The following is a 27988-nucleotide window of genomic DNA, read 5'->3' as shown; positions in this document are numbered from 1 at the left end:
CTTAGTATTAGTTCGGCTCTGGTTGTGTACTACATGCTATTCAGTGAGCTAGTATGCGGGTCTGGATGTAGCCATTGGCCTGAGCGACAGCTCGATCCCACAATGCATTGCGTGGCGCGTCATTGAACAGAGACCATGATGGCGGCGCTCGGTGCACCAGAAGTGATTTCACAGCTGGAAAGCGCTGCCAAAGTTTTAATGGTGAGAAATAAGGCGCTGTTTTGCTCTGTTTGCTTTAATACGATTGAGTGCGAGTGTGTTGTTGAATTGTAGAGATGCTGTGTGGCTCGGACAGGTTTAAGGAAGGCTTGGGTTACAGACAGCGATGCGTGGCGCCGGTTTACTCTCCATACAGCAGGAAAAAAAAGGACAAATAAACAATAAAAAACAAAGTAAAACAAAAGAACCGCGGGTCGTTTGACCTGCTTAGAGGAATCCTAACACAAACACGCGTCTCCAGATGCCGTGAATGTGGTAGTTTTGTTACCATGGACTCCGAATTGAACACAACCGACCTGTTTTCGTCGTTGGAAAGTGTTAGAGAAACAGTTTGTCTCGGCGGCTAACGGTCCGCTGTCGGTCCGCTGTGTGGTGGTGAAAAGCTTCCTGCTTTAACCAGCTGGAACCTATAAAGTACAATCTTAAAGTCTGTACTAATAGCGAATGTGTTTACCTGTTAAATAACCTGCTGCTATGTTTGTTTGCTTGATTGTTTGTTAGCCGGCTGCTAATCTAACGTTAGAAAGCTAGCCGGCTAAAAAGTTCATCATTCTGTAGCTAACGTTAATAAGAAAAGTTCCAGGCGTCGCTAACATTATTCCCCTGTTCAGTTAAAGCGTCTGTAAGTTACATTTTCTCTGTGGCAGCCTAGCATACACGAGCATTTGCCCCACCTGTAGTAAAGTTTCCTGACTTTCAGACCACTTTAGGCCCAGACATGTGTCTAGACATACTGAGATACTATAGCATTTGTTATTTTAATATATTGTTACTGTTGGGCTAAATATCCAGCCTACATTTTGACCAAATAATCAAAATCTGTAAATGTTGTGTTTCTTACTTGTATAACAGCAATTTGGCAAATACTAAGCGTTTTTGATCCTTGAAGATGAACAATGTTTACTGCATTATAGATGTGTTATAGACGGTCAGTGCGATAAATTAGATCCCGTTATTACTTACTTTATAGCTATAACGAGTCATCTCCTGGATGTTAATAAGACAAAAATCACCCAGCTTGTCATGTTACCCTGAAACTGGAAAGTGGTTCCTCTTGAAGATTTGACCTCGGTGGATACCTTTTTGTAAAGTGTTTCAAAGCGCTGACTCCCAAGACTCCTTTAAATATTCAAAACAAAGTCTTACTTACAGAAGGCAACAATTTATCACCAGTTAGACATTTTCTTTGTTAAATAATCAATTGCCCTTTTAGTGTGTTATTAGGTCTCGATTATACGAAGAGTAAAATATTTCCTCAGAACGAATTAATTAATGGGAGTATAGACTGCTGTATGAACTGTGCTGTTAGAGGATTAAACATGATCTGAGATTTCAGCAGCACTGTAGTTTCAGCACCGTGGCATCCCTTAGCACCTTAACTCCTCTTTTGTGTGCCAGTGTGTCAGATCGCATACTGACTGACATATAGAAGCTTCTTTTTGGGGTTGTAGACCGTTGGGATGGTGTTTGTGCTGGATAAGTTTGTTTTAGGCTTGTGTTCTCACATTTTGGCCTTTATAATATTAGGATGAGTGCCTGTGAGCTTTTTTTGGACAGTCCACCATAAGAAAAAAAAAGCACACACTGTTTTCCCAAAGAAGATTGCAAAATCATTACATCGTCTCAGTTGCCATATTATCTGGTGTTCTTTCTACAGGTCATTTGTTCACAGACAAAGCTCCAGGCATGGGAAGACACAGCATTAAAACAAAACAAAACAATGGCAGATTTGTTTGGGACTAAACTCATAGATATACTCTGATATTCTCTGATACGCCAAAACCAAAAACTTAAAGGAATCCAAGTCAACAAATCTCAACACAAAATTAGTCTATAGGCAGATGATTTATTATTATATTTACAAACTCCATCCCAATCACTCAGCAAAACATTCAATGTCATTAATGAATTCTCCAAAGTTTCTCATTATACAATCAATTGGAACAAATCAACTATACTTTCGCTATCAGGAGACGGTGTAGACTCAGCAATTCGTGATCTCTCCCCCCCCCTCAACATAGGCAACATCAAGTACTTAGGTATTTCAATCTCCCCCAATATGTCAGAACTATACAATCTCAATTATGCCCCACTTCTCAAGAGTATAGAAGATGATTATATATGATGGAACAAGCCCCCACTTACACTCATAGGCCGTATCGCAACAGTTAAGATGAAGACTCTTCCACAGATTAATTATCTATTCTCAATGATTCCGATTACTCCGACAGACTATTGGTTCAAAAAACTAGACTCTCGCACCACTCAATTTTACTGGAAAGATAAAAACCGAGGATAGCACTTACAACACTCCAAAACTCAAAACAGTTAGGCGGACATGAAGCACCAAATTTCTTGCACTATTACCTGGCAAATCAACTACAGCACTTGTATAAATGGACTCAACAACATACATATTCCAACTCATGGCTTGATCTTGAGCAATATCTGTGCTACCCGAATTCAATCGCAGACCTTCCCTTTTTACAACAGTCAATCAAAAATCTAGACTTCTATAATAACATTACAATATCAACAACTCTGGCAGCCTGGTGGAAAACCAATAAAATTACAAAATCACTTTTAGCACCATGTAGATACACCCCAATTTGGCACAACCCTGATTTCCGTCTTCACAATGAACCGATCCATTTTCCTAAATGGCAGCAAAAGGGCATCACTCACCTCCACCACGTATTTAAAAATCACAAATTTTTGCCATTCACCTCAATTATCCAGAAATTTGGGATCGAGAGAGACCAATTTCTTCACTACCAACAGCTTAAATCTTTATTTAAAAGTAAAATAACTTTAACTAATACCTTACAGCCTTCTAAAACCAGTGAACAGTTATTGGAAATAGCCAACCACCGAAGAAAACTCATATCTAAACTTTACAGACTCATCACTTCATCTAACCCCATAATTACCCTGCCCAAGGAAAAAGGGGGATATCGACCTCACACTACCTTCAGACACGGATTTATGGACACAGATCTGTAGAAACACTTTTAACATGACCACCAACACCAATTTACCACTCATACAATATAAAACCATCCACAGAATCCACATCACTCGTTACTAACCCGTTCACTCTTTCTGGATCACAGTAACCAACACACTGTCTTCAATCCTGGACTGCAGAGTACCACTGTATCCTACAGTCTGTCTTCTAGGAGTTATTTCAGATACCCCCATCCCTCAAAAATAAAAAACCCCAGTTCTTATCTCTCTAGCTGTCGCTAAGAAAATAGTCTTTCAAAACTGGAGATTGAAATCATCTCGTCATATCAACCATTGGACTAACCTAATTATAGAATTTATTTTGACAGAAGAAACCATAGCGCATAAAAACAATAATATATCTGCCTTTTAAAGAAACCTGGAAACCACTCATAGTCTTTCTACAAATTCAACAGTTAATGTGAACCAAGTGCATTCCCATTACTTCCCTTCCCACCCTTCACTCCAACCACCCCTGTCTTTACCCCCCCAATAACACCTAATAGACACACGTACAGATATACCAACCCTACACTCATAAATCCTTGCCTGTCTGTTTGTCTGTCTGCTTCTGTCTGTATGTTTGTCTGTGTATGTCTTTCTCTGTCTGTTTGTTTGTCTGTCTGTCTCTGTATGTCTCTCTGTTTTTGTCTGTCTATCTAGGTCTGTTTATGTCGGTCTATGTCTACCTGTCTGTTTGTCTGTCTGTATATGTGTACCTAGCTGGTGTGTACCCCCCTGAAATTTGTTTTCATCTTATGACACTTGGAGCTCTCTTTCACTTTTGTTTTCTAAAGAAAAAAAAATATGTTTGTTAAACCTTCATATGAATAAAAATAAAGTCCTCCGAAGTCGGGGTGGTGGTGGTGGCTGGCCGTTAAAAAAAAAGATTTTTTGTGGCATATGTTTGTCAGTGTTTAGGATGTTCACTAATCAGTTACTTCTAGATGCTTGTTCTATTCAAATGATGTTTTGGAAAAACAAACAGGGAAAAAAGTGCTAGTTTAAGTGTTTCAGGAAGAGGTAGGTTTTCGTCCGTCAAAAACGCCCGTTGGTATAATGTTAGCTTCATTTGGCCATTTAGTTTGGCTTACAGTCAGCATTTAGCTACTCTTTCACAAGATGGTTGCTGTGTCTATCCTGCCTTCATTAAAAGTGTTCCAGTTCAAAAAAAAATTGCTTGAATTTGCTAAACATTTTACAGATTACTATACATCTGGATAACTGGCTCTGATGTTTAATACTGTTTTTAATTCTTCAGTTGTAAGTAAGGTTCACAGGAAGTAGATGAATAATGCAGCCTGTGTGGCTATGTAGTCGTACTGTGTGGCCTTAGTGAGCAGGCAAAATAAGCACTCTCTTCACTGGTCTCCTCTCAGTCTGTATGTTATAATTGGGAATTAAACAAACATTTGATGAGGCCGTTTTTTGTTGTTTATTGGTTAGCATGTGTGACTCACCTCTGTGGTTGGGGGTTTGATTTTTGTCTCTGCCTAGTGTCTTGAGTGTGCATGTTCTCTCATGCTTTCCCCAGTCCGAAGGCATACACGGTAAGTTGATTTGTAATCTCTAAATTGTCTGTTGAGTGTTTGTGTGATTGTACCTTTCGATTGATTGGCATGACCTTCAGGGTGTCTCCTCACCTTTTGCCCCAAATCCCCTGGGATAGACTCAAGGCTACCTGTGATGCTGTGTAAAATTAGCAGTAGAGAAAATGGTTTGACGATGTGCTCACGCATGTATGCATGCCTCATGTGTTTTCAGGCTCCACCGTCCATGGTCAGCACCGAGCAGAGGCAGCATGCAGAGCACATATTCCTCTCCTTTCGCAAGTCCAAATCACCTTTCGCTGTTTGTAAACACATTCTTGGTAAGTGGCATAAAGTTTGCAGCACTATATTCAGGATACACTAATGTGGATTAGGTAAAGAGCCGCTAAAGTAAATTTTATCGGAAGGAAGAAAAAACCCCCACAGCAAACACATTTTCGAATGTTAGTAGAAAAGTTCTGGAAGAATAATTTGCGACACATTTTGTAGCACCGTTTTCTCCATTGCTTTCAAGTAATTCACGTTTGTCAAGAATCCTGGGTTGTGTCCCAAATCACACACTACACTCTTAAGTAGGATTATTAAATATCAATGATACTGTTGTACGATCTACTATTATCCTGGATAGTGTTATTATGTCATGTCCCTAATTTTTACTGAAGAGTTTTGAGAATAGTCGTCTGACTCAGAAACAAAATGGAGAAAGATCTATAAAAATGATCCAAACATTAAAGGAGAGCACCAGCATTGAATGCCTTACTCTTACCCAACAACAGAGATTTAAATGCGAGTACACAGAAACAGACCAAACCCAGAATTTAGCTGCTAGCCATCAAATTGTTGACATGATGGGTACAACTGAGAATACAAATTATAGGTGAATCCTTAATGTGCATCTCACATTGCGTACTTGTGCACTATTCTGTGAACTGTAAATCCACTACAGAGGAACTCACCATATGCACTCGATAAAGCAGGATAAAACACAGGATAAATAGACATTGTTTGAAACACCACAATACACATTCATCACACACACAATGTTAGTCACACACTGGCCGTGAAGAGTTTCCTGATTACGTCAGAAATGAAGAGGTGTGTGTGCTGCTGGATTATTTTCTTATGATTGTATGTCTGTTCTAAGGTGTTCTATTACTTTCATATCAGAATCAGGTTTATTGGCCAAGTGTGTCGACATACACAAGGAATTTGGTTCCGGCTGTTTGTGACTCTCAAAAGTACAGACAAAAATAACACTACTATACAAGACAGGACAATACAAACTATACAAGAAAATGCAGATGTGATACAATAGATATTATGAGTATTAAATATGACTACAGAATATATGACTGATCAGTTATGTACATAAAGTTTGGGAATTGCAAATAACAATATTGTGCATTATTATGCTTTTTGTACAATATGAAGCAGCAGTGTGTGTAACATACACGGATCATTTGATGACCGACAGGTCTGATAATGCAGTACTTATAGATATGAAGCAGTGAATATAATATGGTGAGTTGTTAATCAGGTTGATCTCTCAGAGAGAGAATAGAAGTGGGAAGAGGACACATCCCTGAGGGGCGCCAGTGCTGATTGTCCGAATGCTGGAGGTCTCACCTGTTGTTTCCTGCCTCTCAGGAAGCTGGTGATCTACTGACAAATGGAAGGGGTATTAGTGAGCCTTAGGAGTTTGGAGTGGAGAATTTCCGTAATTATTGTATTAAAAGCCGAACCGAAGTCGACAAAGAGAATCCGGGCGTATGTCCCTGGGCAGTCCAGGTGTTCCAGAATGTAGTGCAGTCCAATGTTGACTGCGTTGTCCACTGATCTGTTTGCATGGTAGGCAACCTGTAGGGGATCCAGCATCTGTTTTGTTTCAGTGGTCCAATACTAGCTGTTCAAAGGTCTTCATGATAACAGATGTCAGAGCGACAGGGCTGTAGTCATATCACAGCAGTGTTCACTAAATCAGTTTTACACTATTTTAAATATTTATATAGAGCACCTTACTTTATTTATATATGACTATGATGTCGAGGGTTTCTCATGGGTTCAGTAGTAGTTTGGCAGTCCTAGAATTTGAACTCTTCTTAACCACTGAGCACGAATACTTGAAGTGCATGTCTTACACTCTGCTCACACTGTACTATAAAATGACTTAGAGTAATGTATAAGTATGCCATTTGGGACACACCTCATGCATTTATCTATTAATAGGCATTAACAGGACAAAAAAGCTGTGGTCCATTAAATGTGCCGACCACTTCACAGCTTCAGAAAACTATGAATACTCTTGTATTTATTTTGTGTTGCGTTTAATAGAATCAGCAAAGTAAATCCGAGCCGAAATTCTGCTGTTCACTTTTGTCAGTTTTTACCCATTTGGTGTTGAAGGGAATAAAACAAACCTTCCCATGACTGATTAATGTCATTCAGTGCAGATGATTAGCTCTGTTCATTGTGTAGAATAAATTGTAAATGGAAGAAATAAAATGGTGGCATACTTGGAACTGATCAGAAGGTTGTGAGTTTAAATCTCAGCATCACCAAGCTGCCACTGTCGAGTCCTTGAGAAACCCTGTACCTAAGCTGTACATCTCACTGTGTAAAAGTGTCAGCCGACCGAATAAGTGTAAATATAAAGAAGTCTATTAAAGAATAAACTTAATTTCATGAACCTTGTGTTATGTGGTGAATGTGTACATTGCTTTATATTAAGAGGAAGTGCCCCAGCAGTGTTGGTCTGTCAGTGATGTTGCTCTTTCTCTCTCTCAGAGACCAGTAAGGTGGACTATGTGCTGTTCCAGGCTGCAACTGCCATAATGGAGGCCGTGGTAAGAGAATGGATCTTGCTGGAAAAGAACAGTATCGAGTCTCTCCGAACATTCCTCCTCACCTACGTCTTACAGAGACCTAAGTAAGTGTGACCGTGAAAGAACCGGTTCGGATCCTATCTTTCACTCGTTACAGTTTTATCTCGGTAACCTTTCTTCTTTCCTCATCCGTAGTCTGCAGAAGTATGTTCGAGAACAGATTTTATTGGCGGTTGCTGTTATAGTGAAGCGTGGCTCATTAGACAAATCCATCAACTGTAAGAGCATCTTCCATGAGGTCAGCCAGCTAATCAGCAGTGGCAATCCAACAGTGGTAAGCTATGAGAATACGTTTAAACTCTTCTTAATAGAAAGGCTAAGAGAACCATGAAAGAATGCTTCAGGTCACACTGGTGCAGCTTTGGGGACATGTTGTAGCAACTGTTTATTTTACTCACTAGAGGGTGCTGTGTGTGTGTGCAGGACTGTAGGGAGACGAGACGAGAGTGTCACTGATACAAAACTAAGTTGATCACCACACTGTAATTATTTAAACAAACTGTAAGGTAATAATTTATAGACGGTGATAAGTGACCCTGCATTATAGTTCAGTACTATCAGTTCAATCTTTTTCATTTTCTTGAATAATGTTTCAGAGTTTAGCCAACTAAAGTGCCTCCAGTTTAGATTTAAGTGATATGATTACTGAAGGAAATATAATCATAATATCAATCATAGTTCACTTCTTTTGTGCGTTGTTGGATTGTCAGCTTTGGTTATTAGTCTTTATTCTTTGCATTAACGTTTACTATTTTCAAAACAACTAGAGACTGAACAAAATGTCTTGATCATGACAGTTTCTTAAAAAACAATTGAGTGATGAAACATTGCATGAAATGTTTCATCACATGTTTCATGCATATTTAATGCATTGCAGTATGTAGGTTTTGATAGTTTTAATGGCCAATGTAAAAGTGATCATAGGCCTTGGATTAGGCAGCTTTGCTGTATATCATATATAACTGTGCCACTGAATTTATGAAACTATTCAGCAACCTGAGTGTATCTTTTTACTTTTTATTTTTTTTATTTTTTTGGTGTGGTGAATTAAATTTATGTGTTTGTTGCTGTTTTTGTTTCCGAAGCAAACACTGGCATGCTCCATCCTGACAGCTTTGTTAAGCGAGTTCTCCAGCTCCAGTAAAACCAGTAACATTGGCCTCAGTATGGAGTTCCATGGCAGCTGCAAGCGCATCTTTCAGGTTGTCTCTCTTTTCTATATTTGATCGATTTCCTGTTTTTCATGTTCATTTTTTTCATGTGTGTGTATTCTTATCCCCTAGGAAGACGACCTTAAGCAGATCTTTCTGCTCAACATGGAGGTTTTGCAGGAGTTCAGTCGTAGGGAGAACCTCAATGCCCAGATGTCGTCTGTGTTCCAGCGTTATCTAGCACTGGCCAATCAAGTGCTCAGCTGGAACTTTCTCCCACCTAATCATATCCTTTTAAGAAAATGGGTGGACAATTGCATTGCATTGTTTTTAATTTGGAGTCAAATTAATTTGAGAATTGCTTCTCCAAAAAGTCTGCTCTGAAATCTATTATTTCCTTATATGATTTGCTCTCTTAAAAATATATGAAGTTGATACTGACTCTGACAGAACTGGACTCATTGGCTAAAATGTTTCATTCTCTGAACAATCAGTCAGCTCTTTATTGCTTCATGGCACCACATGAAGTCACCAGTAGGCACTGGTTGCCATAGTAACATTTATCACTGTGTGGCACAATTAGCATTCTGTTTGACAAATAATCAGTTTCTTGTCGCTTAAATGAAACCTTCTGTAGGAAGCGTGTTTGGATATTAAATTCTGCAGTGTATAGCGTATATAAACCAGGAGAAGCAGTCTGTGCTCTTTATGTATCACGCAAGCTCTACTGTCTTCACTCCCATTTGTAGTAACAGCACCATTTCGCTCCATATTTGTGTACAGTTTAACTTTATCAGATAACTGGACATGACCACATCTAGTGGCCAACATGTGCTGATGCTTATATATGTATTAATGGAGCATAACCGGTTCAGAGGGCACGTGTGTGTGTGGGCACTTGTAAATCACACCGTGTGTAAATCACATCGTGTGTCTGTGGGCGCGTGTGTCTGTGGGCGCGTGTGTCTGTGGGCACGTGTGTCTGTGGGCACGTGTAAATCACACCGTGTGTAAATCACATCGTGTGTCTGTGGGCGCGTGTAAATCACACCATGTGTAAATCACACCGTGTGTAAATCACACAATGTGTGTGTGTGGGCACGTGTAAATCACACCGTGTGTAAATCACATCGTGTGTCTGTGGGCGCGTGTGTCTGCGGGTGCGTGTAAATCACACCGTGTGTAATTCACATCGTGTGTCTGTGAGCGCGTGTAAATCACACCGTGTGCAAATCACACACCGTGTGTCCGTGGGTGCGTGTAAATCACACCGTGTGTAAATCACACCGCGTGTAAATCACACCGTGCGTCTGTGGGCGCGTGTAAATCACACCAAGTGTAAATCACACTGTGTTTCTGTGGGCGCGTGTGTTTGTGGGCATGTGTAAATCACACCGTGTGTCTGTGGGTATGTGTGCCTGTGGGCGCGTCTGTGCCTGTGGGCGCGTCTGTGCGTGTGTGTGGGTGGGCGTGCGTCGTGGTGTGTGTGCGGTTGCTGCGGGTGTGGGTGTCGTTGTGTGTCGGTGTCTGTGTCGTCGTGCGTCTGTGTCGTCTCGTGTGTGGGGCAAATGGCCCCCGAGTGACATAATGGTAAATGCACATTGGCCCTGGGGCCCCTTCAGGAACTGAGGCTCCTGAAGAGAACACAGGTAACATAACACAGGTATATCTAATATAGTGCAAAAGAGTGAACATTTTCTCTGTTATTAAACAGCAGATATGTGACAGACATGTGAATAGTTTCAGCAGGTGTTTTGAGTTCCTCTTACCCCAATCTCACACGTTCACAGCTCACTTGCTTGCTGTAAGGGTCAGAATCTATCAGTGTATGGACAATTTGATTGCTACTAGACAATAATGTATGTATTACAGTTATGATACAGAAGCGTATTGGCCGAAAATGATTAAAACAGCTCTATCAGGACGCAGACAAAAGAGGAAATACTCTTTAGGTTTAGATCCAAAAAGATAGACCTGTCAGGAGCCAGTTTTTATACATTACAAGTAATGTTACTTATTAATAATTATTAACTGAGCAACAACAACACTGAAACTTTTAAAATGGAAGGTCAATCCGAGGAAAATTGAATACTGCACAAGTTTACAAGCAAGTGTATTATTGAACTTTTTTTTTTTTTTTTACTGCTGCTACTAAAATGTTATTTAAGAATTTAATGTCTTGATACCCCCAAAGGCAAATAAATAAAAGCGTGAAAGGATGTAGGAAATAAAGAAATTAGGAAACTTTTGTGATTTACTGAAGGTTTTTTCTCCTAACGCACACAAATTTATCGATCCACCTACAATCTGATTGCTATGGAATGTTTGTACTTCATGTTTTTTTTCTGTACGTTTGTATTTCACATCACATTCCTACTTTCTTTGTTGTTGCTAGTTATATTACATCTGTCTCCATGTTGCTTTCCGTGCTTCATCATGGGCTGCACGTGCTAGTGATTGTATATGGGTGTGTGTTAGCTCTTTTGGGTGCTAATCCCACTCAGGCAGGCCGTGTGCCTCTCTGTCTGTTTACAGGGATCTGGGCTGGCGGCAGCACCAACTAGGATCACATATCGCTTTCAAAGAGTGCCTTTATCGCTTCTGATAAGTGTGCCTTTAAACACGCGAGTCACAGAGGATCTGCCAGGAATGTTGAGCAGGCGCATGTGTCTCAGTGTGTTTGTATAGACAGAGTGAGATCACAGTAATTGCTGACTGGGTGGTACGTGGAGGAGATACTCCACTGGGACTAAGAGCATTTATTAAGGGCACTCATGAGGACAGTATGTGTGCTGCATGGATGTGCGTGCACACATGTTAACTTAAGGCCTGAGCTCAAAAATGTGTTCCTGACAGCCGTGTCTGCTTTATTCCCCTCAAAGTGCCGCAGTGTGTATGTAGTCTCCGCTCCGGCATGTGTGGCATCTGTCCACACCCCCCTCCCTCTGCTCCTGGAGTGTGTGGAGGTGTCATATGTGAGACTAGACACGGCTCCCGCTGCTCCTCTACCACTCCATATCTCTCCTCAGCTTTACTGCTGCAGGGCAGGTCAAGCCTGGGCCTTGTGTCAGTCAGGTGCTTTGAATGGGTGAGGGGGATGAAAGACGACACACACAAAACAGCAGTGGTTTTCCAGGACATGTGTTATTGGATGGGAGGAGGGAGTGTGTAGCGAGGGCATTCCTGAAGTGTTAGTGCACACTCCGAGGTAGTGATGGGGTCTTAAAGGAGAGGATGTGACACTTAAAGACTGTAATATCCCTCACACATCTTGGCTGGTTGTCATTGGAAGCCACTCAGCACTCAATAATTATGTTCTCAAAATGTGTGCATCTATATCTATCCAGAGCCCATCTTCATCAACATCTTTATTGCTCTCATGGACAGTTCAAGAACAGTATTAAATAGATACTTCATTTTACCCCCAATTTTTTTCTTATACTATTTTTCTTAAACATTTGTCACTAATTTCAGATTCTCTGAATATCTACTTCATAAAAACTAACGGAAATTTTCTTCGTTACTTAAATACATTGTTGTATATCCCAGCTTTGGAGGTTGGGGTCAGAGTACTGGGTCCAGCACCCTGGAGCAGAGAGGGTTAAGGGCCTTGCTCAAGGGCCCATCAGTGGCAGCTTGGCAGTGCTACAACCCAGACCCAACCCAGCCATTAATTTGATATTTTGTTTGTATAAAGGAGTTATAAGTTTTTAATATTTAACTAGATTTAGTGATGGAATAAGATGTGTTTTTCTTTATGCATGCAAAAGCCAGCGGGTTAATGTCCCATACACACCTCTAACAGAGAGCATTGTATGGTACTGTTTTCTTCTTGGCGATTCAATGAAGCATATGACATGTCACTCAAAGTGTGCAAAGTGACCTGAGCATATTTTGCATGATGTTGAGTATATGACCGAAGATAATACTGGTCAAAATCAACACACTTGATTTCCACTTTATTTTGCTCATATACCAGGAAGGTTTTTCTCCAGCTTTGCTTTCCTCTCCCCTCCTTAACATGGGTCATGCAGAGTTCTATTGCCCCAGTGCTATATTTATAAAGCCATAAGGACAGGCCTGGTTTTGGGGGAGACAACGACACTCACCACTTGCTCAGACTTTCTCTCACACACACACACACACACACACACACACACACGCACGCGCACACACACCACAGTGCTTTAAACTGGCACTGATTGTTTGAGTGTGTTGGCATTCGAGTTGTTTTTATTTTTTACTTTACTGCACATTTATATAGTTACTACTGTGTGTGTGTGTGTGTGTGTGTGTGTATTTACGCATATGTGCGTGTATGTGGGGAGTGACTGTAGTTCAAGTCCAGAGGAATGCTTGGCCTTTGCCGGTAACTGGCCTTGATCATACATTCCTGTGGGAGACTCTCTCTTTATATTTTTCTCTCTCTCTCTCTCTCTCTCTCTCTCTCTCTCTCTCTCTCTCTCTCTCTCTCTCTCTCTCTCTCTTTTTTCTGTCTCCCCATCCCTCCCTGTCTCCCTCTTTTTCCAGTGGGTTATTAAGTGGGTGACCTTGAAGTACAGATTTTGTGGGAGGGGACAGTTGGGCTTAACTGTAGTAAGACTCTTTAACACTCTTAAAAAGAGGGAAAGCTTGAAGTGGGAGATAATTAGAGGGGCTTCTCTCTGCAGACAGATACTTTGACAAACAAAACTGATAGAAACAGAAAAGCTAAAACTAGTGAGGTGGCGACGTGTTCGCCTTTCAGGACTGGCGTGTGATTTTTGTGATGCTGGTGACCTTAACTAAGATGCCACTAGGCAGACACTACATTGCCATGTTTGAAGCCACGCAGAACGTCATGCTGAAGCCTACTGAGTCCTGGAGGGAAGCACTTCTGGACCACAGAGTTATGGACCTATTCTTTACTGTGAGTAATCTTTCATTTTTATTATTCATTCAGTTTGGTGCCGATGTGTGATGTTCTTAGAAACAAATCCCAAGTTACTCCTTCATGATGTTATCCTTACCTACTCATTTCCTGTCACTCCTGCCTTTTGAATGGATGCTGTATTTGTGTTGCTGTGCTTAGTGCACTGACCTCCCAAGCTCTCTCCTTTTATTTCTGTCTCTCAGTTTCTCCACACTTCCATACAGCCATCTGTTTATCCATCTTTTCATCATGACATTGTACATTGACCTATCATTACCTTATCAACGCAGCATCAAAAAAGAACGGTGTTAGGAATATGGGAGCACTTCACTTTGTTCACTGTTGATGGGAATTGCGGTCTGTCTGTCATCATTCAGATGCATAATGAAAACACAACCTCACTTGATTTAGTAGATTCACTAGACACTAATAGGGGAGCAAACATTCATTCATTTTCTACCGCTTATCCGAACTACCTCGGGTCACGGGGACCCTGTGCCTATCTCAGGCGTCATCGGGCATCGAGGCAGGATACACCCTGGACAGAGTGCCAACCCATCACAGGGCACACACACATTCTGGGAGCAAACATTACAATACATAATCACTTTCTATCAGATTTCCTGGTACTTGCATCTAATAATTGACATTTGATGATGATGATGATGATGAATGCATTTAGGCAAACACTCCTAATGTCCACAACACCTTGTGACCTTGCAAACTAAATTGTGTGTCCCATAACTCAACTTCTTTTTCTCTCGCTTGCATTTTATGCAGAGATGTAAAATATCGGACTTCAAATGGTCATTATGAATGCATATGTTCATGTGCAGTAATTGATTAATAGCCTAAAAAGTTTTTTTTAATCTCTTCCCACTCTCTCTTAGATTAACTAACAGAATAATGGGAATAAAATATGTGATTTACTTATTTAATTGTCAAAACAAATCGACAAATTAGTCAAGTACACTTTCTATTAAAAATGTGTATGAAATGGGAATAGTGTGAGTGATTTTATCACCAGACACGATTGATAAATAATTATCTGCATTTCAAAAGCGACCGTGACTGGCTTTGTATTTAAAAAAAAAAAAAACTAATGAGGAAACCACTCAGTGAGGAAGATGCCAGAGCAGTCATGCTGGTTGAAACAAGTGACAGTTTAAGAGTTTCATGATGGTGTATGGGGGTAAAAACCATAGGCAAGGCTGGCTGATCGAAAGGATCCTGACGTGTGGAACAAATCCGTCATTTTTCCATCATCTAGAGCACGTCTTCCAAATACTCCTCCCCTTTCCTTCAGTATATATGCATAGTCTCCCTGAGCCTACCGACTGCTACTAACTGCTCCACTGTCTTCATCGGTGCCAGCCGGTTCTGCTGCCAGATTCATTAGAACGGGTCAAGGGAAATCCCAAAAAAGTTTCGAGTGTTCAAAATGCTTTAGTGGTGTGTCATTTCTGCCTTCTCATCGAAATTGAAATTTGCTGGATCTCTTCTGTGCTTTATGTCATCTGTAGACCACAGCTAGCCTTGACATCTCAGTGAAATATCAAGAGCTTCATTAAACAATGAGCAGTAAACCTGGATGAATAGAAAAGCATACGAAGGCTTCTGTTCTGACTAACGTTTTCTTCTGTGTGACATTTGGCTTTATTTGGAGAGGGGCGAGGAATTGTTTTTGTTGGGCCAAAATGTTGTCAGCTGTTTCTCTCCATGTCTTGGTGTGTGGTGTGTTTTTCTATGCTCATACCTGATATAATGCTTTATACTCTCAGCTGTGACCGAGGGGCAGGTGTGGCATGAGGCCACGCGTTGCAGGGGTCAGAGGTGAGTGTAAACGGCTGGCTGGTTTAGACTCTGACCCCTGAATGAAGAGCTCCTGTATTTTGTCACTGACCTTGAAGTGAAGCCCTGTGGTCTGTCACTTGGGCAGGCAGGGAGACGTTGAGCGTTTCGCATCTGATGGGACGGACGCTTTGACGTATCTCCGGGTTCCCTGGAAAAAGACAACAGGATGAGAGAATCAAGCACAGCCTAAAATAAACTCACTCGCTTCGCTTCACACCTAATAAAGCTATGACTACACTAACATTTTCCTATTCAAACCCAAGACTAGCAAGGAGTGTTTTTGTTTGTGGTTTCAGTTTATTTTTACACACACATACACCCTCTGTCCCTCATCCACATGGACACATACTTGTGATTAACAAATGGCAGTTATAATTTGGTTGCTTTTTTTTTTTTTTTTGTCTTAATGTGGCCAAGAAATGTTTTGGAATCAGATCAGTCATCAGCTTTTTTCTGAACATGTGTGGTTCGTTTATGGACTAAGCAGTTTCATGTTTTGTTGTAGCTGATTGAGATAAATGCTATAACGATGATGATTATTAGTTGCCCTTTGCTGTAGTAACTGGAGCTGCATAGCCTCTGATGATCTGATCGAGAACAAAAGGTCTGCTCAGGAAATGGTCAGAAGTTATCTCCTGCTTTGTCTTCCTCCTAAAAATGGTTCTCTGTGTCTGACAGGAGGCATCTAAATGAATATATGTCAGTCTAACTATAGTTGGATTCAAGGCAGTTGGAATAGTTTGCGTGGTGTGGATGTCCGTAGGCGCAGCTGTTTTTACTGCCCACGTAACTTTGACCTCGTGCTCGGGCTCTCTATTTAGCCCTATCTTTTTCTTTGGCTTTGTCTCATCTACCTCTCATTCACCTCCTCCCCTTCTCTCGCTCTTTCTCTTCTGTATCAGCTCACCAAATTAATTCACACTGTGGAAAAAAGTGTCCAGTCCTCCACTAGATAAATCGTAGCCGCACCATGTTAACCGGGTCTTTTGTCCAGCTGGTGAAGATAGGAAGTGGTGTGTGTTCCAGGACTTTAGAGCGAATTGTAGTTCTGCAGAGATGTGTGCTCATAAAAACATTTTTACATTTTGTTTCTTTTTGATCTGAAGCATCATTGTCGGAATTTTTGGTGGACACACAGCGTAAGGCTTTGAGATACGGAAAAAAACCGAGCTGTGGAAAAAAAAAAAAAAAAGCCCAATAAGAAGTGAAGAGGATTTTGTGCCAAACATCCGCTCTGCAGTGGAACCACATGTGCTTCTGGAATGGGAGAGCAGGGCACTGAACTAAACACACACTCTTAGCCATGGTGCCGCTATGGCCGGGGATCTCCCGCTCCTCACAAACCGATGAGATACCGAGTACTCTGAACCGTCTCCGAACTACAATTCGAGTTTGACTTTTTTTATGTTAAGCATTATTCTCTCTAGAGAGTGACAACGAGGGAGAGTTTTGCTTCAGTAGGTAAGCTCTCTCTTTCCGATTCTTCACACACTCTAACTTTCACTTTTGTGAGGGCTTTTCGTACTTTGCATGACTTCAGAATCAAAGACAGATTTGTCGTTTCAAGTAAGGCAGAGCAAAAAGGAGAGGGAGTGGGTGTGTATGTGAGACAGAGATGCTTTTCTGTGTAATTCAGAAAGACTGTGTGTGAGCTCCCCAGCTGTGTGTTTGATCAGCTGCCAGTCTGCTGTTCCTCCTGCTGCAGAATGCCTAAAGGGTTTATATACCCTCACCACTTCTTTCACTTCTCTCTCACTCTCTGTTGCTCTCTTGCTTATTCCCTCTCCCTCACGCACACACATTCTTTCGCATCCTATAATTCTTCTACTTTATCTCAATCTTTTATACTATGCCTCCTCACCTAAGAGGACCATGTCTGTCAGCTACGCAAAGGAGTTCATGTCGCTTTCGGGATGCGTGTCTTTCTCAGGTGCCTTGTGTGATTTTTCTTTAGCTCAGTGTGTAGTACATAAAAGAAAAAAGAAACGGGTCAAATTTATAACGTGGACTAGTGAGTTAAGGACGTCTTTTTTCGTTTGACGGAATTTTTGTGTTTAATGCAAAACTTGAGTGATCCCTCTCTCGGCTTTCACAGGTACACAGGAAGATTCGCGAAGACTCCGACATGGCCCAGGATTCCCTGCAGTGTTTGGCCCAGCTGGCGTCTATGCACGGGCCCATTTTCCCAGATGAGAGTGCTCAGGTCACTTACGTCGCCCACCTTGTGGAAGGGCTACTTAACATGATCAATGGGTGAGTGAGAATCAATGCATCGTAGCCAGTCTTTTTTATTGTAAAGGCATAAATCTGCTGAATCGTTTTTGTTTGTGGTTGTACATTTGGAAATGTTGACACCAATTGATTAATAGTCCTAAGTTAAGTTTCTAAGCTTCTATAGGTCAATATATAATATACAGAAGGATCAGTTTATTGCGAATAGCACATACACCCGGGCTCCTGAAATCCGATCCATAGACGTTGGAGTGAGTCAGGGTCTCTCTCCTCTATTCTTCCCTCTGCTTCACTTGCCACTCCATAATCACCTATTTTTGGAGCTTTTTTCCAATTGCATCATCGGAAAACCATGCAGAAGGTCCGTTGTGATTGAACTGTTCTGCTTGCAATTTAAATCCATCTGATATGGGTTAGAGCTGTAGTAGTGAGCATAAGGGAAGCAGATCTCTGTTAGTGTTCTAGCATTTTTAAAGGGAAAGAATTCAGACAATCCAGGTAGTGTTCACCGTACCGAAGGGATTTGAATGGAATTCATTTGCCTACAAACTTGAAAGCATCTGCACTTAAATGAAAATATGAATGGTGTTGTGTTGATTCGAAACTTTCCCACACGTCGTGCTGTGATTCCTCTCGGCTTTCACGCTCCGAGACAGATGATGATTTGTTTTTAACACTTGTTCTTTTAAAAACTTTTATGCATTTGTTTAAAGTGGTCGTAACCACTTTAGTTCTGACCTTTGTCGAAAAGAGTGCTTATTTCTTTCTGTCTGAAATATCCTGAAGTACCCTGACTAAAACGGATTCTGGTCCTAGAGTAACGATGCATTTCATGGCCTTTATACAATGTAAATTTGCTGCAGTGGGATCTACATACAAAAATGAACGATTCATCATTTTGCATGAGGCTTTAGTACAAATGTAGCTGTTCTTAAAGCTTTTTTTTTAATAATTCACTCCTCTTCATTAATCCAATCCATTGATTGCTGCTAATAATGCAAATGGCATGAATTTACTACTTTCGGTCCTCATGCTGTTGCATCTTTTTTAGTGTAGAAGTATAATGTAATAAGACTAATTCTTTTCTACGTGTTCGAGCAGGATTGAGATCGAAGACTCTGAAGCAGTTGGCATCTCGAACATCATCAGTAACCTGATTGCTACATTTCCCCGGAGTGTTCTCACCGCTTTACCAACTGAGCTTTTCTCCTCCTTCATCAACTGCCTGACTCTGCTCACCTGTTCCTTTGGACGTAGCGCTGCCCTCGAGGAGGTGGTGAGTACTAGAATCTTTATTATGGATTCAATTATTTTATCCTTAATGCTCTTAAAGTATATTAAACCCCTGTGCTGAGTATACACTACAATTTACCACTTCAGATCTAGAAATGACTGTTTTTGGACTGATTGTATTCTTAAACCATGACATAGTGAACTAGTATCAGGGCATATTTATTGATATTTAAAAGCACTTTTTAAAGTAGCTCTGGATAAAGAGCGTCTGCCAAATCCCAATGTAAATATCTAAATAAATCATTTTAAAATCAGCTGATAATGAACTTCTAATATAACTTTTTTCCCCCCACGTACTCAATCCTGCACTCGTAATGAACATCCCTGCTATATTTTCAGTTGGATAAAGATGACATGGTTTATATGGAAGCGTATGATAAGCTGTTGGAGTCATGGCTCACACTGGTACAGGAGGATGAGCACTTCCCCCGTGGCTGCTTTGTTCAACCCGCTGTGCAGGTCTTCAACTCCTACATTCAGTGTCACCTTGCAGCACCTGATGGAACTAGAAACCTGGTGAGAGCACTTCATCCATCCATCCCATCTCTCTTTCAACAATTCTTCCACTGCTGTAGCTGTTAGATGTTTCTCATCTTTCTGTCTTCTACAAATCTATAGTGTTTTTATTTATTTATTTATTTTATCCCGAACTCATAATGTAAACTAGCAGATCTGATCCTTTGTGTCATCTTTATCTCTTCTGTCTAGACTGCAAATGGTGTTGCATCTCATGAAGAGGAGGAGATAAATGAATTGCAGGAGGACGACCGAGAACTGTTTTCAGATCAGTTAGCAAGTATCGGCATGTTAGGGCGCATCGCAGCAGAACACTGCATCCCTCTACTTACAAAGTAAGAGCACAACCTCACCTTTATCTAATCCTGAAGAAATTCACGTTAACCAGTGATTTTTGTGTTGTTTTTAGCTTATTAGAGGACAGAGTTACACGGCTTCATGGACAGCTTCAGAGACACCAACAGCACCTCATGGCCTCATCAGAGCCAGACTGTGTGGACCGAAAAGTTTTAGATGACCTCTACGAAGACATTCACTGGCTCATCTTAGTCGCAGGTCTGTCTCAAACCAAAAAGAGTGAAATTAACATTTTTTTTACTTTTTAAGTTTCATGTCCTAGGTCTATTGTTAACAAATTTAAGAAATATAAAATATTATTTCTGTTTCTATTATATTCTATGATATTTGATTGTTTTTTTGGGGGGGGTTGACAGGCTACCTCTTAGCTGATGATCCTCAGGGGGAGACACCGATGATACCCACAGAGGTGATGGAGTTCTCTATAAAACACTCCACTGAGGTGGATATCAATACCACGCTGCAGGTCCTCGGCTCGCCTGGAGAGAAAGCCTCCTCTATTCCGGGCTGCAATAGAACAGACTCCGTCATCAGGTAAAGAGATCAAGGAGAGATGGATAGGCTCGGTTAACCCAAGCGATTCAGAACATCAGAGAAGGACATCAAATGAAGGACATTTTCCTGGGGTACTTTTTTCACATTGTGGAAGTGGTCATGTTTCTCTGGCTTTAGTGAGCAGGCTTGTGAGCTATAGTATTTATATATGTAGAGCTTAAGTATCTGTACTGCGATGTGACCTAAGTGCAAACGGTACATGATTATCAGCAGCTTAACTCTGCGTGATATCAGCTGAATGATCTTTTCATGCCTCTAGTGATCTAGTGATGTACAGTGGACTCTACATGCAGACTTTAGCAGCAGGAAATGATGTATGTGTACGGGGTGGTGTAGCACAGTGTCTGATCTGCCCTGGTAGCAGCAGTTCTATTGCCCCTGAGTGAATGTCCTGGCCTCGTTCCAGGCAGAGTGGCCACGCGAGTAGCAGCTCTGGCGCCAGCCGAGTCTCTAATGCCATGCTGCATGCATTATTCAATTAGATCCAGGACAGGTGCTGTGCTGAGAGAGGGGAAATGGGGAAGTGTATGAATGGAAAGCAGAGGGGGTTTGAGGTGACTGAAGGGTAGAAAGGGGTGTGTTGTCTTAGCAAATCTGCTTTTTATATGGTCTTACCTGTTTCTAATGTTAACGGTCACTATGCCATTTTATATGACTTCATAATCATGTCAGACATAAGTGATCATAGATAAAGCTAGTAATGTAGCAAAATGTTAACATACCAATAGTACAGCTAGAGAGGTGGAGTTCTGTATTCTTTGAGTTCTTTAAGGCTTTATCTACAGACCTTTCTGTTGGTGATGTGAAAATGGGAGAGCGAGAACAGAGGTCAGGGCAGAGGAATTGAAAGGATGCTGTGTTGATGGGTTCATGATGGGTTCAGCAGTAGGAGAGCTTTGGGGGACGGTAAGAGAATAGCAGAGGGGTAAAGGATTTGGAGAGACAGTAGGTTGGTGACTCGGGGTTGGATGGAGGATTTGGAAAGACAGTGGGCTGAAGGATTAAGTTTCCTAATAACAGCTCCTGACCCCACAGCTCTGAAATGTCAGTTGGGTTTGTTTTTGCAAACAATGTAAACCATTTGCCTGTGCTGCCCTGGCTCTTCAGAGATGGCATATCTGTTTTACAGGTCATTAATCTGTAGTAAGCCACTCTTTATGTTATCCTCTTGTTCTTTCCATTGGCGGTGGAACAAAAGCGTCAGTGTGATTTTTAAGACTTTTGTATTATTTTATTCTTTCTCTACATAAAATTCTGCACCTCTTTTCTACTTTAAAGGAAATGCCGTTTCTCATTAGCCATCAATGTGATCCTGTCACTGCCAGGATTCATAAAGCACCTTTGAGCTGAAAATCACTCTTGAATGTTGAATTGAATGAATAGGATATTTGGACTTGTATTAACATCTGAATTTAACCAAGATTCTTTGTACTGAGGACCTGCTTTCATCAAACATGATGTTCAACAGTTTTAGAATAACATGGCGTTTTGTGTTATTTTGAGATTATAAACGATGGAACTTCTGCGTTCATCAAAACTTAACAGTGGTCTGTATTGTTTGCAAGCAGTGGTTTGTGTCGGGATGAACAATTCCATCCACTGTTGTCTATATTATAGTTATTCAGCACTTTTGGCACAAGTTAGCAGAATTAGCGGTTTTGAAGCACAAAAAACAAACAAAGACAATCTACCCCACTCTGTAGTGTTTTCCAAAGTCACACCCCAAAACACATGCACATGCCTGAATGTTAGGCAAGAGGAAGAGCCTTTCAGCTGATGGTTTAGATGAATGCTAGACACGTACATGATTCTTTGTGCTGGTTATTTAGTTGTTTGTAAATGGAGAAGAAAAAAAAATAATAAGGTGGACCACACAAGTCAGAGTATGTTCCTCTGTAGAAAGTTTCCTCTGTTTTGTTTAGTGTTAGGAATGTGAGAAGAACTTCACCAAATATAAGAAAATGTGTTCTGACCTAATCATTATTCCCACCTCTGACAGTTTTGACAATCAGGCTATAGATTCAATAAGATCTGTATGTCATTTCTCTCCCCTTAGATTGTTATCAGCTGTGTTGAGGACATCAGAGGTGGAGTCTCGGGCGACACGGGCAAGTCTAACAGAACTGTTGAGCCCTCAGATGGGAAAAGACATTGTGTGGTTTCTGCGACGCTGGGCCAAAACTTACCTTCTAGTGGATGAGAAACTGTATGGTCAGGTGAGATGGCATTCACTGAGCTTAATTATTTTGAGACGCTACTAACTGTGTAAATACGAACAAATGCACATTTTTTTTCCCTCCCACTTCCTGCCTGTAGATCAGTATGCCCTTAAGCACAGCGTTTGGGGCTGACACCGAGGGGTCTCAATGGATTGTGGGTTACCTGCTGGAGAAGGTGATTAATAATCTCTCCGTATGGAGCTCTGAGCCTGACTTGGCAAACGACACAGTGGAATTGTTGGTCACGTTAGTGGAAAAGAGAGAGAGGTATGTGTGTATATTTTTGTGCTAGGATAACATAGCTGATTTTTAAGATAATAGTGGAGTGTATGTATTTCTGTATGTTTGCACCACCTGTTGGTGAAATCACAGTAGTGATTAAAGTATCAAAGATATTAGATGAAGATTGGAATACTTGTTTTTCTTTCTTAATTTATTCCTTCATGCACTGAATCTAGAGATGATGAGGTTAAGATTTGAGGCTCTAACAGCGTGTTATTTACCCCAGAATTCACAAACTGGCAATAATGGCACCAAAAAGAACACTGTTGAATTGAACATGTATAAAATAATGACGCTGGCTATGTTATAAGCATAGCTTAAACTAATTTCAGATGCATAAAGGATGGTGTAAAGAAGCTGAAATTCACTAAATTACCTCTGCACCTTGGCATCTGTTGCACAACAGTTTCATTTAATTATAGCAAGCCTTTACTTCCTGTCCCATTCTGTCCATCAGAGCAAATATCGTGGTGCAATGTGAGAACTGGTGGAGTCTGGCCAAGCAGTTTGCCAACCGTAGTCCTCCACTGCACCTGCTGTCAAGCCCAATCCAGCGCACACTGATGAAGGCTCTGGTTCTTGGAGGCTTTGCACAAATGGACTCTGATACTAAACAGCAGTACTGGGCAGAGGTCAGTGAAACTTGTTTTCTTTTTGGTATAGTATAGTACTAATTGGCAGTATGCTGATCGATTCACTGTAACATCACCCCTATTAGATATCATGGTGTCACTTGTCTAGCAAGATTTCATGCCAGGTACTTAATACTTTTCCACTTTGTCTTTTTTTTTTCTGTGTACCAGGTGCTTCATCCACTCCAGCAACGCTTCCTGAATCTCATTAACCAGGAAAACTTTGCTCAGATCTGCCAGGAGGAGGCAGTGAAGCAGGAGATTGTGGCAACTCTGGAAGCACTGTGTGGCATTGCAGAGGCGACTCAAATAGACAATGTGGCCTCTCTTTTCAGCTTCCTCATGGACTTCCTGTCTAGCTGCATTGGCTTAATGGAGGTCTACCAGAATTCACCAGAAACGGTTAACTTAATCATTGAGGTGTTTGTTGAAGTGGCACATAAGCAAATCTGCTACCTGGGAGAGGTGAGTTCAGGGTGTTCTATCATCAGCAGCCTTTGTTTTGTGTATCCCAAAAGAAATAGTTATAACATCGTAGATTATGTTTGTTTAACCACAAACGGACATATTGACAGTTGGTATCTGATCACACACTAAATGGATAAGGCTCATGTCCATTTTGCTCCAACTAGATCAAAGCAATTGAAGTTAGCATACAAGGTTTTAGACTTCTTTATCTAAACTGACTTTGAGGGTCTGTCTGGTTTTTCCAAGTTTTCCCAGACCTCCATACACACACACAGAAAAGTTAGAAATCATGTTGGTGTTTGTAAATGGAAACAGAAGTCTGTTCTTTTTTTCTTGTAGACTAAGTCTATGAAGCTGTACGAGGTGTGTCTGACGCTGCTGCAAGTCTACTCTAAGAATAACTTGGGTCGTAAGAGACTTGATGTAGCTGCAGAGGAAGACCAGTACCAGGACCTTCTGCTCATCATGGAGCTCCTCACCAACCTGCTTTCTAAGGAGTTTATAGACTTTAGTGACACCGGTACGAGCACTCAGGAGCTCTCTGTCATTCAACAGACAAAAAAAATTTACCTGCTTGTAATTATTTCTTACATTTAATTTGATTAAACTGTGTCATGTTTGAATGTACAGTGACGTGCCTGTGTTTGTAAATCAGATGAAGTCTTTCGAGGACAAGAGCAGAGTTCAGGAGCGGGTCGCCCAGTGTCCGCAGCTGACGTGGTGCTGTTTGGGGTCAACATTGTGTTGCCCCTCATGTCTCAGGACCTTCTAAAGGTGAGGCCTATATTTCATTAATATCAACAATCATGGTTCACATGAATACTTGTTTCCTAGTTGTAACTGTAAAATCCCTTTCCTCTTTTTGTAGTTCCCATCTTTATGTAACCAGTACTATAAGCTCATCACATTCATCTGTGAGATTTTTCCTGAGAAGATCCCTCAGCTGCCAGAAGAGCTCTTCAAGAGCTTAATGTTCTCTCTGGAGTTGGGCATGACCTCGTATCCTTTCACTGCTTCGGTGTGTGCATCTGTTATGTTTTTTTTTAATGCTTTTTTAATGCTAATTCGAAGGTCCTTTACATGTCTTCTGTAATTCCTACCATTGCATTATTTCAGATTGCTGGTTAAAAAAAAATCAACCACTCCATTCCTCACCAGCTGCTTCAGATGAGAACTCTTTGTATATTCATATATTATACATCATACATTGTATATGCATATTTTTGTTGTATAGTGGATATTAAAATGTCAACACAACTCTGTTAAATTCGCAGGTTTAGTGAAACGTTCAGTCCTGTCAGAACATTTTCCCTCAAAAATAAAGAGAAAATCAACCAAACTTAGGCGGTGAAAAAAAAAGAAAAACCTTAACCTAGCTACAGAAGTGTGCATACCACTAAATTAATCATTTGACTTAGTTACTACTTATACTAATTATACTACCTGCCATTTTAACAGGGGTATGTAAACTTTTTATATCAGTTTGTATAGGTTTAGACAATGGCATTGGCAGCTGATTTACGCTTGTTGCTACTGTTTATTGTTGTATTTCAATAGATTATTTTTGATGCTTTTACCTTGACCTACATTGACAGAATGAGCTCAGAGATTAGTCAGTTGTGTCTGGAATCTCTGTCTCCATTGGCGGAGCAATGTGCCAAAACCCAGGAGAAAGACACACCTTTATTTATTGCAACTCGACATTTCCTCAAGGTCAGTGTTACTCTGACTGCCTTTAATCACTTTCCATTTTATTTGTTATACCTGACTTTATCTTCTCTCTGGCTATGCTTTTCCAGCTGGTGTTTGATATGCTGGTACTGCAGAAGCACAACACTGAAATGACTGTGGCAGCTGGAGAAGCTCTCTATACACTTGTGTGTCTGCATCAGGTAAGTGTTAGGGTTTAACAAAGGTCTGAGTAAAACATCAGAATCCTAGCATTAGGGCTAGCATTAAAATGACCAGAATTTAGTCAAGTAGACCAATGATAGATAATGTTGCTATGTGTATGTGTGTCAGGCAGAGTACTCGGAGCTGGTGGAGACACTGCTCTCCAGTCAGAGAGATGCTGTGATTTACCAGCGTCTCGCTGATGCCTTCAACACGCTCACGGCCAGCAGCACGCCCCCTACGATGGACCGAAAGCAGAAAGTGGCCTTCCTCAAGAGCCTAGAAGAGTTTGTGGCCAACGTCGGAGGGTTGCTGTGTGTCAAATAACCACTGTCTCCAGCCTCCTCGTCATTGTTCTGGATGCTCCCTCATTTCTACCTGCGTCCCTCCCATTGAAAGAAAAGCTCTTCTGATGATCTCTCTGCCCTGACAAACTCTGGACAGTTGTAGCAGAACTGTGCTGTTGGAGAGAAGCATTTATGTCTGAGGTCCGTTGAAATGTTCTCTCTGTTGTAGCCAGCAAGACTGTACAAGCAGAGGGTGGATGTTGGGAAAAGCAGAGAAGGGGGGGACTCATAGCATTCATCTCAGTCCAAGCTGATCAATGGCTACTTTGCCAGTGAGAAGTTGTCAGATGGATCTAAAAAGAGCTGGGGCAAAGTCTCCTCCCAGCTCTAGATACACACTCACTTAATGCCTCTCCTTGAGTGCCTTTTTCATGTTTCGGATCCAGCTGTCTGTACAGCATTGGGTAGAACTGTGTCTTACTGTGGAGCCCATGCTCTCATCACTGAGGGTGCTGGCTCGGAGAATAGGTTTGGTTTTCTTTTTATCAGTCCCTTTTCTGTATGGCTTAAAATAAATTTGCTCATTTTATTTAAAGTGCATCCAAACAAGGAACCACCAGCAATGAAATAAGACTGCAAGATTGTTGAGACAATAATCATGCATAAACCCATACTGATCACTTTCCATGTGTATCAACAAGACCCAGAGCTGCATGTGGGACTGGCTGCTTATGTTTAAGCCTAGAAACATCAGCAGTAGCATATATGCTGTGATGCAGTCCCCATTGCTAATGAGGGAATATATCTAGACAGTGTAGCTAGAGAAGGCTTAGGAGATCTACACTATTAGATAATTAAATATGAGCTCTGATCGTCACTGCTATGATAAAAGAAGCCTGTTTCACTCACTGAGATAAAATGGGGAAAAAATCAGATCACTTTGTGTTCATTGGTGTACATATATTTTCTAAAAGGAAAGAGATGTACGATTACAAACAATAGGGACTGACATTTTATTAAATTGTAGATTACAGCCATTGGAGCTTTTTATGACTTCACCTGGTGGTAAATGGGTTCGTAGGCTTTTTTGCCAGCTCTCCCTTATCACGGTGGACGTCATTATGAAACATAAAACAGATTTGAATTCAGAGTTTCCAGCAAATAAATGGGGTCACTAAATGATATATGCCATTTACTTTTATTTTTTTACTCGTATAACCTCATGGTGCAACAGAAAACTAGCACACAAACATCCAAAACATTGTTATAGCAATAAAATGCCAAAAAACAAGTCATCTTTTTTTTTTCTAAAAAAGAAAGACTCATTTGTTTCCATGAGTTTAGAGCACTAATCCTGTTTCTTTCTCTTTTGGAATGCCTGAAATGTATTGTAAAATGTACATAAACTTATTATATAAATGTACAGTGTTTGGGCTTTTTTTTAACCGGTTGCATAGGCACATTTATAAGAGAGGGTCATTCTGTTCGGGTGTCATGTTAGTAACTCTGCTAGTAACATGCTAGTAACTTCTTATTAAGAAGAGTTCAGGAATGTTTTCAGATATCTAACTGTGATCAAACCTCCTTAACAACCCCCCCCCCCCACCCCCCGTGCAAAAATGTCATCAGAGATTGATGTCCTCAAAAGTATAGTCAGAAATGTGTTTATAGACTGATTAG

General features: G+C 40.9%; 1 protein-coding gene across 3 annotated transcripts; it reads left to right on the top strand.

Moving 5' to 3' along the window:
* The first annotated feature begins 50 nt into the window (after nt 1-50).
* Nucleotides 51-27731, top strand: xpo4 (exportin 4). Of its 3 annotated transcripts, XM_027164616.2 has the most exons (24): nt 128-201; nt 4723-4775; nt 4990-5095; nt 7560-7701; nt 7793-7931; nt 8743-8859; nt 8941-9094; nt 13605-13717; nt 17670-17827; nt 18908-19082; nt 19439-19615; nt 19808-19950; nt 20025-20170; nt 20329-20506; nt 22584-22743; nt 22844-23013; nt 23486-23660; nt 23832-24125; nt 24468-24648; nt 24784-24902; nt 24997-25127; nt 25724-25841; nt 25928-26020; nt 26151-27731. In XM_027164616.2, exons 2-24 carry the CDS (start codon nt 4737-4739, stop codon nt 26346-26348), a joined length of 3426 nt encoding a protein of 1141 aa, XP_027020417.1. In that variant the 5' UTR covers nt 128-201; nt 4723-4736; the 3' UTR covers nt 26349-27731. The 3 variants fall into 3 exon arrangements, with proteins under 3 accessions (XP_027020415.1, XP_027020419.1, XP_027020417.1); XM_027164614.2 differs by lacking the exon at nt 4723-4775 and having other exon boundaries at nt 51-201; XM_027164618.2 differs by lacking the exons at nt 4723-4775; nt 25724-25841; nt 25928-26020; nt 26151-27731 and adding an exon at nt 25245-25702 and having other exon boundaries at nt 51-201; nt 24997-25146.
* The last annotated feature ends 257 nt before the right edge of the window (nt 27732-27988 follow it).

This window comes from Tachysurus fulvidraco, chromosome 6 (assembly GCF_022655615.1).
Source record: "Tachysurus fulvidraco isolate hzauxx_2018 chromosome 6, HZAU_PFXX_2.0, whole genome shotgun sequence".
Lineage (NCBI taxonomy): Eukaryota > Metazoa > Chordata > Actinopteri > Siluriformes > Bagridae > Tachysurus > Tachysurus fulvidraco.
This window is presented reverse-complemented; position numbering and strand designations above follow the sequence as displayed.